Source organism: Sander vitreus, chromosome 14 (assembly GCF_031162955.1).
Source record: "Sander vitreus isolate 19-12246 chromosome 14, sanVit1, whole genome shotgun sequence".
Classification (NCBI taxonomy): domain Eukaryota; kingdom Metazoa; phylum Chordata; class Actinopteri; order Perciformes; family Percidae; genus Sander; species Sander vitreus.
This window is the reverse complement of record NC_135868.1, coordinates 3846672-3857135: the sequence shown is the minus strand read 5'-3', so window position 1 is coordinate 3857135 and position 10464 is coordinate 3846672. Positions and strand designations below refer to the sequence as shown.

The 10464-nt window shown below is 43.3% G+C and overlaps 1 protein-coding gene across 1 annotated transcript in view; it reads right to left on the bottom strand.

The window, feature by feature from the left end:
* Window positions 1–4356: 4356 nt before the first annotated feature.
* The window catches only part of enpp2l (ectonucleotide pyrophosphatase/phosphodiesterase 2-like), a 72667-nt gene continuing 66559 nt past the window's right edge, over window positions 4357–10464 (bottom strand). Inside the window, exon 25 of the mRNA XM_078267710.1 lies at window positions 4357–5016. Coding sequence (XP_078123836.1) covers window positions 4846–5016 — 171 coding nt within the window. The 3' untranslated portion in view covers window positions 4357–4845. The remainder of the gene's footprint in view (window positions 5017–10464) is intronic.

Here is a 10464-nt window from a genome sequence, read left to right as displayed (position 1 = left end):
AATCCTTTGCATTCAATTACAGCCTGAAGTCTGGAAGGCATAGACATCACCAGACGCTGCGTATCATCCCTGGTGATGCTCTGCCAGGCCTCTACTGCAACTGTCTTCAGTTCCTGCTTGTTCTTGGGGCATTTTCCCTTCAGCTTTGTCTTCAGCAAGTGAAATGCATGCTCAATCGGATTCAGGTCAGGTGACTGACTTGGCCATTGCATAACATTCCACTTCTTTCCCTTAAAAAAACTCTTTGGTTGCTTTCGCAGTATGCTTCGGGTCATTGTCCATCTGCACTGATGGGTGTGAGGCGCCGGGCGGGTGTGGGGATACTCACAAGCCCCCGGCAGAGCGCCGCTACGTTGGAGTTTACCCCGGTGGACGAGAGGGTCGCCTCCCTACTCCTGCGGGTTGTGGGGGGAAAATCTCTGACTGTTGTTTGTGCATATGCACTAACCAAGAGTTCGGAGTATTCGGCCTTCTTGGAGACCTTGAATGGAGTCCTGTATGGGGCTCCAGGGGGGGACTCCATAGTTCTGCTGGGGGACTTCAACGCGCACGTGGGTAACGAGGGAGATACATGGAGAGGCGTGATTGGGAGGAACGGCCTCCCTGATCTAAACCAGAGTGGTTGTCTGTTGTTGGACTTCTGTGCTAGTCATGGATTGTCTATAACGAACACCATATTCGAACATAGGGATGCTCATAAGTGTACTTGGTACCAGAGCACCCTAGGCCGAAGGTCAATGATCGATTTTATAATCGTTTCATCTGATCTGAGGCTGTATGTTTTGGACACTCAGGTGAAGAGAGGGGCGGAGCTGTCAACCGATGAGCCGTGAGTTGGGTCAGGGGGTGGGGGAAGACGCTGGACAGACCTGGTAAGCCCAAACGGGTAGTGCGGGTAAATTGGGAACGTCTGGAAGAGGCCCCTGTCCGACAGACTTTCAACTCACACCTCCGCAAGGTGCTGGAAAGGAGGGTTTGGCCGATAGTCGAACCTCGGGTTGAAGAGGAACAATGCGGATTCCATCCTGGTCGTGAAACAATTGACCAGATCTTTACTCTCGCAAGGATCCTGGAGGGAGCCTGGGAGTATGCCCAACCGGTCTACATGTGCTTTGTGGATCTGGAGAAGGCGTATGACTGGGTCCCCCGGGAGATACTGTGGGAGGTGCTGCGGGAGTATGGGGTGAGGGGGTCCCTTCTCAGGGCTATCCAATCTCTGTACGACCAAAGCGAGAGCTGTGTCCGGGTTCTCGGCAGTAAGTCGGACTCGTTTCAGGTGTGGGTTGGCCTCCGCCAGGGCTGCACTTTGTCACCAATCCTGTTTGTAGTATTTATGGACAGGATTTCGAGGCGTAGTCGGGGTGGAGAGGGGTTGCAGTTCGGTGGGCTGGGGATCTCATCGCTGCTTTTTGCAGATGATGTGGTCCTGATGGCATCATCGGCCTGTGACCTTCAGCACTCACTGGATCGGTTCGCAGCCGAGTGTGAAGCGGCTGGGATGAGGATCGGCACCTCTAAATCGGAGGCCATGGTTCTCAGCAGGAAACCGATGGAGTACCTTCTCCAGGTAGGGAATGAGTCCTTACCCCAAGTGAAGGAGTTCAAGTACCTTGGGGTCTTGTTCACGAGTGGGGGGGAGGGGACAATGGAGCTGGAGATTGGTCGGAGAATCGGCGCAGCGGGTGCAGTATTACATTTAATTTATCGCACCGTTGTGACGAAAAGAGAGCTGAGCCAGAAGGCAAAGCTCTCAATCTACCGGTCAGTTTTCGTTCCTATCCTCACCTATGGTCATGAAGGCTGGGTGATGACCGAAAGAACGAGATCCAGGGTACAAGTGGCCGAAATGGGTTTCCTCAGGAGGGTAGCTGGCGTCTCCCTTAGAGATATGGTGAGAAGCTCAGTCATCCGTGAGGAGCTCGGAGTAGAGCCGCTGCTCCTTCGCGTCGAAAGGACCCAGTTGAGGTGGTTCGGGCATCAGGTAAGGAGATATATATGTATATATATATATACACACAGACTTTTGTATACATTATATATTCTAGTGTATTATCATAATTTGTTTAACATGTGCAAATATTTTTTTTTTACCTCACCCTCAAACCAGATAAAGACTTGCGCACCCCCTGTGATCTTTGCCGCCCCCCTGAGGGGTGCCCGGACCCCAGGTTGGGAACCACTGATTTAGACCATGGGTGCCACTGTTTCGGCCTGTGTGTTAACTGTTTTGAAAATGTGGAGTTTGAGTTGACTGCTGCATCAAAGCAATCAAGAAAAACTGTAATTGGCCGCCATGGCCGATGACATCTCACCGTGGCTATAAGTTGGTTGCAGCAATTTTTCAGCTAAATGAAAAAAGAAGTCAGTTCCAGTCAAGTTTTCCAATTCTCTAAGGCTTTTATTTGAAAGACTACACAACAAACATGGCTTCGTGTACCGTTTGGCAAGCGCTTAAGTGATTTTTATTGATGTTTTACTGATTATTGTCTCTGTTCTACTGATTACCCTGACATTTAGCGATGTTAACTAATCACCAAAGTGAAGACTAAACATGAAAAAAAAGACAGGCTCAGACTGCTTTTTATCTGTGTCGAGTTAAACGTGTGAATGCAGGGAGTCAAATAATGAGATGAAGTAACAAACTGAAAATGAGAGCAGTGTTGTTAATATTGCATTAAAAGGAAGATTTCTTTTTCCTTTAAGGTAGCATCAGTCTTGTCACTGTGTCAGCGATCTATCTCATTACAGTAAACGGAGACAGATCTTATACACTGACACTTTTAATACCCTAACACTAGGTGCTGTTATTATTATGATGCTACGCAATAAATATGACAAATTGTATAAAAATATACACCTAGATGATCAGCTGAGACAGAGGGAGGGAAAGAGAGATGAGAGGGAGGATGTGAAAACAGAGAGTAAATCGTTGCAGTTGGTGTGTGTGTGTGTGTGTGTGTGCGTTTTCTTGTGTGCACCGGGGTTAGAAATGAACTGCGATTTCTATTCTTGTTTTCATCTTTTTAAGAGTCACTCCTGTATTTTCAGGGGCATTTACATTTGAATTTGTATATTGACAAGCAAACCTTCTATTTGCCACATTTTCATGTATCGTAGCCACTGCTGAAAACTGTCAGCAGACCATAAAAAAAACTAAAAAACCCCAGAAAGGAGCTGTGCCAGCCCTCCATTCCTGAGACTATTTTTCTTTTACAATATTGCTTGGTTTATGTTATTGATGCAGTGGTTTGTTTACATAAAAAAAAAGGTCATTGAGCACCTGTGGTACTGTAACTAGGGCTGGGCAATAATTCAATATGATCATTTATCGTTTCTATGGAATCATAAATGTCGATATTGTGATGTAAAATTACGTTGTCTAAATTGTTTACAACAAGCACATACTGGCTCCATTTTCTCAGAACATCTGTTGTGAAACATTTTGAGGGAATTTCATTTGAAGAACTATGGATTTGTTTGAACATCACACTATTTTTGTGCACGCATATAAACATAGTCAGTACATAGCTGGAAAAAATATAAATTTTTTCTCTATAATAACACTGTTTTCAAGTCACGTTATTGATGATTATTTGTCTAAAATCTCATTGTAAAAACAAATTGTCGCAATATCGCTACTGAGGTATTTGGCCAAGAATATATTTTAGATAATATCTGATTTTTTTTCCATATCGCCCAGCCCTAGTGGTAACCCATAAAAAGGTTTTGTGCAAAAGTATATTTGTGTAATGTTTGTTTGGAAACCGTTTCTAGTAATCATGAGATATTAATAATTCAGGTTTAGTTTTTTTTTTTTTCTTCCCATATGTTTAATGCCACATACTTTCGGGAACTTTTGAGTTCCGAAAGTATTTGGCATTAAACATATAGTTGCCACATGTTGTTTTAAAGGAAAGGTTTGACATTTTGGATTAAACAAACGAGATATAACATGTTAATTAGTGAGCGTTAGAGGTGCGGTGGGAAGATGTTGTTACCATTGGACAGAGTCAGGCTAGCTGTTTCCCCCTGTTTTCGGTCTTTATGCTAAGCTAGGCTAACCAATCTTCTCATCTAACCAAAGAGAATAGGTGTCGTTTCCAAAATATCAAACTATTCCTTTGCAAAACCATACCAGCAGTGCTGCAAGTCAAAGCCCATTGACTGCACTTTACATTACTGCTGACTATTTTGCAAACCGTGCTGTAGACTTTCAGATTTTTGAATGTATTTTTCCAGTTTTTAAGTTTCTACTTATTTCGATACAGCATAACAATGTAATCTGTAGTTTGCTATGAGAAGTCCTCCCAATGATATTATAACTTTGGCTAAAAGAATTACAGACAGATCCGCTGATACAAGTGATGCAAGGTTCAAGAGTCTTTTATGGGTAAGAAAAGACACATTCAAAAATGTTTCAAATCTACAGTATGCAATGGATGGGCAGTAGGAATATAAAGTATACATTGTTTATAGTTATGGAGCTAAAAGCCCAATATAGTCCTTTATGTGTGCATGATGATGTCCTGTACTGTATAAACTGGATTGAGTAGTGGCAGCTGTTGAGAACGTCCCTGTGCTAGCTTATTCCTTCTCAGAATTTGTTTTGTGATAGTGTTGCATGTTCCTGTTGTAATCTTCCAAACTACTGCTTGCCAAACCATTCTTTTAATCTTTTCAATTTTCCAAAAAATGTGTTCCCTTTTTTGCAAGCACTTCTGGGGCAGTTCCTCAGGAGTGGAACAACGATGCGCCGGCTGTCCAGCGAGCATGCAATAAAAAATAACGCGGGACTTTCTACAAAGGGCTACATCCTGTTATGTGTGCGTCTGTCTCCCTGTGCGTCTAGTCGTCACTCTCAAAGGTGTGCAGGTAGGTTTTGAGGCTCAGCGTGCTGGTGAAGGTGAGGTTGGTAGACCGGTAGAGGTCCAGGCCCGTCAGGATCTCCACGTCTCGGACTCGGGCCGTGTGGACCTTCAGCAGGTCCTCCACCCACTGCGACTCGTCCTCTACACTCTGCAGAGACACAGACGGGAAGTGGTTACTCACTGTGGAGCAGTGTTGTTATGTAACAAAGTACAAATACTTCGTTACTGTACTTAAAGGAACACAGCAATTTATTGGGACTTTGTCTTATTCACCGTATCCCCCCGAGTTAGATAAGTCCATACATACCCTTCTCATCTCTGTGCGTGTCATAACTCTGTCTGACGCGTCCACCACTAGCCTAGCTTAGCACAGATCCTGGAGGTAATTGGCTCCATCTAGCCTACTGCTCCCAATAAGTGACAAAATAATGCAAGTAGCAGTGCTTCGCCTTCTGAGAATATAGTTCCCAGTTTGTATACGGTTAGAAGATGGCTGTGTCTCATGTGACATTTGTACACGCTGTGACTATACAAATCACAACATGTAAATAGGAAAATGTTGCCGTTATTTTGTCACTTATTGGGAGCAGTAGGCTAGTTGGAGCCGGTTACCTCCAGCATCTGTGCTAAGCTAGGCTAGCGGTGGGTGCGTCAGACAGAGTTACGCCACGCACCAAGATGAGAAGGGTGTGTATGGACTTATCTAACTCTGGGGGATACGGGGAATAAGCTAATGTCCCAATAAATCGGCGTGTTCCTTTAAGTAGAATTTTCACGTATCTGTACTTTGTTATTTATATTTCTGGAAACTTTAACTTTTACTCCACTACATTTCCTAAATAAAAGAATTACTCCGATACCTTTCCCCTAAGCATCTTCATTACTCGTTACTACAAAACAATATCAGAAGAAATTTGTTGGACTGCAAAAGAGCAGTTTGGCGAATCATTGCTCCTATATTGCAAGTTAATGCACGCTCCATTCCAGTTGGTGACATAATGCCTGTTTGTTGACACGCGCCCAAACTAAAGAAGATGAGGAGGAAGCATAACAATAGATAGGGTAATGGAAACACCCGCTGCAGTCTCTGCCGCCAACGTAACAGCCAAAGTTTATTGTTTTTCATGGTGCAATGAATGTAGACACGGGGGGTGATTTTTCCTTTTGTCAATCCACTAACTATTTGAGCTCTAATAAAACAGCAGCCCTGTGAATTTATCTGGTAAACATGTTTGGAAAAGTAGAACTCAGGCTGTTCAAGCTCCTTAAACACCCTAAGGGCCAAAAGAGTCCAGACTTTCCTACAATTTCATTTGCCACAAACCTGCAGAAACGCAAACGTACAGTTTAACTGGACCTCGTATAGAAGCAGTGGATTAAAAAGGAGGAACATTTTAGCTCCGAGCAGTACAGATAAGGCTAAAATGGACGTTGAGACCAAAACGAGCCTTGCATTCAATTCAAATAACATAAGCGGCTGTGTTGCTGCCAACACATTCTCACTCCTAGCGTGTCAAAAAAGCGACGCCTGGTCAGGAGCCTTTTTTAGCGTTTGTTACTGATGCAAAAGGTCTTCTTTAGGCGTCACTTTTTGACGCTCTGGGTCGGGACGTCTGTTTCACTGACATGCCTCACAAGAATGGGACAGTTAGGTTTAGGAAAAGACAGTGGGTGGGTTATAAAATGTATGTGTCATTGACACGGGGGACACCCCGGTCTCCTGGTTGAAGGTCTTGTGATGTTTGACCCATCCACCACCCCAACCTGCGTCCTTACGCAGATTTTTGGTATGTCATACTACTCGCTACCGTTGTTGCTCTTCATACTACGTCCTCTTACAGTGACCGGCGCGGCGCGTTCCATATAGACGCTAAAGGGTGATTTTTGCGTTGCTATCTCACACTGATAGTACGTGTCCGTATACGCGTAGTTTTCTAGGATGGGACCTCCCCCGCTACCCAGCATTGCACACTAATGGGCCACCATGTTCTCTTCACTGACCACTGACAAGCAAAGAAAACAGGCTACACCCTTCTACAACCGTGATGGCTGCAGCTGATTGGACAAACGTCACCACCCGGGTCTGGCTGCGAAGCGTTGTGCGTATGGATTGTGCAAAAAGTTTGGACGGGGTGGTGGAATATTTTCTCTTACCGAAACCTAAAACCCAAGGGGTTGTGAGACATTCACAACTGAATGTCGACAGGATTAACAAAAACACATACGTTTGCTCCAAGGCAAGAACGCGCTAATGTTAGCTAGCTAGCTAACTCAGCACAGCATTGCTTGGAAATAATGACGGTTCTTTGTTCATAATGCATATATTTGAACGTAAAATAAGATGATTAAAGGCAAGACGGAGGCTCACTAAAATGTATTGCAAAATGGTCAGGCTAATGTATTGTGTTTATTCCACAAGACTTATGGATAAGCTGTTTGATTTGTAATTATTAGATTATTTTCAAATTTCAATTACCCTGCTGTGCATGAACATAGCTGTTCCTCAATTTATGTGTTTCCCATTTGAATGGTCAGCGTATGAGGCGGCTCACATTATGGCATGACCTAGCTTCAATTTTGATGAAATTATTCTCTAATCGATTGCATATTATGTCGTGGATATATCCCTGGAATGCATACTGCAGTCCCTTTTGTCTTGCTCTCTCAGATATTTCACTTGTTCGCCAAAAATTACTAATTATCTCCTTGGGAATATCTGACACCGGTGCATAAATACTGTAATAGACTGCCAGGCACGAAAGCTCGTCAGGCGTAGCAACAGTAACTAAGGAGACCGGAGCTTAGCGAAGGGTCAATTCCGCACTTCACCAAAGTCCCAGTGGCGCTACAGGATGCATTGTCCGGCTGCTTCTACAGAAATGAATGGGAAGTGTGGAAATGACGGGACAATGGACATACACACCATGAGTAACATTGACCAAGCGTCAGCATTTGACTAGTTGGGAGTGAGAACAGGTTTCTTTGCCGCAACGAGACAATGGACAATTATCCAGCTAAGTGGATTACTTGGATTTCATGAGCATGTGCATTACTGTTAGATTTCCAAGTAAGCTGCTTGAGACCTGGGGCACTTTTTCTGACTCATTTAGAGGATAAATATCATTCAAGCAAACTAGAACAGGACAGCATTATAAGCACCAACCAAATGATTAAAACTTGCTGTAAATGTGTGTCAAAATTTAAAACCCATTACTGTGATTAATGATGCATGTGTTTACAGTCCGTGTTTACAGTCCGTGTCACTGATTCACACTAACACGCCTTGTAATGACAGAATCTTAATTCCATTTTCTATGTGAGCAGGGGTGGAGCACAGAGTGGCTTCTGGGACTCTAGCCCCGAATGTTTTCTCAGAAGCCCTGAATCATTTAGGCCAACTTTACTGTCTTTCAGAGGCTGTAGCGGGCTTCTTTATAAAGCTAGCGTGAAGCTAGATATTGTTCTATGGGTACCCACGAGTCTCCCCTTTACAGACACGCTCACTTTATGATAATCAAATGCATGTTTTTCCCAAATGATGAACGGTTTCTTAGCCATTCGAGTATCAAAACGGCTTGATAAATAGCATACAGCTGCTGTAAATAGGAAGAACAATAATCTCCCCAAGGAGCATGCGCTCCTAGGTTTTGGCTGAGCCCCGAATGTTTACAACATCCGGCTCCACCTCTGTAGGGTTAGGGGGCAGACTGGGCAGAAGAAATCTGTAGAGAGTGTCGGTTCAGTTGTATGCGTTGTCACATTTGTGATTTTGGTGTGTCGATGTCAGGCTAGAGAATGGCCCTACTGATGCCATGATACGAACACATGCATTTTTGTACAGATGGACTGCTGAGTTAACTTGGCCTGGTCTTTTGAAACCTTGTCCATGAAAAAGCCTATTCACATTAGACTACTCACATAGCAGCTTCTGCAACTAGCAGCTCCCTTAGGTGCAACACAAAGAAGCTATTGTACTGTACGCTCACATGTTGTACATTTGGCACACTTGGCTCACAACAGACACAGCTAACATTCAGAGGAAGTAGTGAAGGTGTTTTCTTCCCATCTCATTACTTTAAAAAAGAACAGCGGCATGTTGTGTTGCGTTATTCGCCCCTGCTGTGTTTTGCCCTTCAGTCTAATGTAAATTAAACAGTTGTACAATATGTACAAAACTGCTCTAATTTAAACCACCCTGCCCTCAAGCTATCTAGAACTAAGAAGAGGATTTATTTTACCTTTGGGCAGGGCAACAATCTACCGGCATCCTGTAATGGAAAAATTACATAGACCATGATTTTCTTAACCATGATTGTTCATCTATTAAGTAAATTTTAATTATAAGTAGATCCTTAAGTATGCCTCTGAAACATGTGTCTCCTAAAGATATTTCTTGAAACAGTCCTCCAGTTTAAAGATAGCTGAAAAGGGTATGACCCTGTGTATTCTCTACTACAAGCAGATGGCAACGACGCACAGGCGTCTGTAGAGATATGCAAAGGTCAGTTTGTCCAAAACCTAAGGTTGGAGCCTGAACCAATCTGTAGACGAGATAGATTCCTGACTCCTATTGAAGGACTTTTTGACGCACTAGACAGATGTACAGGGACAGTTTTAGACAGCAGTGTTCAAGATTAGAATGTTTTCCAAACATGGTCGTGTTTTCTGCTGTGAAAATGGGATATAAGGAGTTGACATATGTTACGAGACACAGATCGGCTGTCACTTTGTAACTCTGTTCATTGTTCATTGTGAATTGCTGTTCTTGTCACTGTTTGATTGTTCTCTCGAGAAAATAATTAAACCCCTTCCACCGAATACCTAAACTTTAATCCAGTTTGCAGCCTGTCTTTATTTTGTTTCAACAAGGTCTCTTCTTCACCCAAATTCCTCCCTCGCTAAACAGAAACTTCCACAACAATCCCTACAGTCGACATCTACATTATCATCATTCAAAACACATTTGAAAAGGTCAATTATCAACAATCACTGAGTAGTACACATACCACCGATTTTATTGTCCTTTTTTTGGGGGAATTTTAACTGCTGCTTAGTGCAACCAGTGTTAGTTAGAGGGGTGGTATCTTTAAAAGCCTTTTCTTGGCTTCTAACTTCTAACCTCCCCTTTCTTTTAACCCTTGAATGGTGTTCGGGTCTGTGGGACCCGTTTTCAATGTTTGCTAAAAGAAAAATGATATCTTCATTGAAGCCTCTGTGTTTACAGGCTTGTGGTGATGCGCAATGTGCTATAGGTGCCAAAAAAAAAATCTACGTTTGGTACTGCCAGTTAGTTTTGTTTTGCATTGGTTCATGTGTGCAATAAACATCACACTTCGTGAGAAAAAAATCCTGGCAGAGAATCGTGATATCAATTCTGAGCTAAATAAATCGTGATTCATATTTTCCCCCGAATCGTTCAGGCCTAGCCTGCTGTGTGTGTGTTTGTGTGTGTCTATGTGTCTGTTTGTCTCTGTTTGTGTCTGTGCGTCTGTATGTGTGCGACCATCTAACTCTCCGTCAGGAGGCAAATCGGCATTCTTTATTTGTGTTTGCAGCTACACACATCTCGTAACGTAACCAAAGTCTGATTACATAG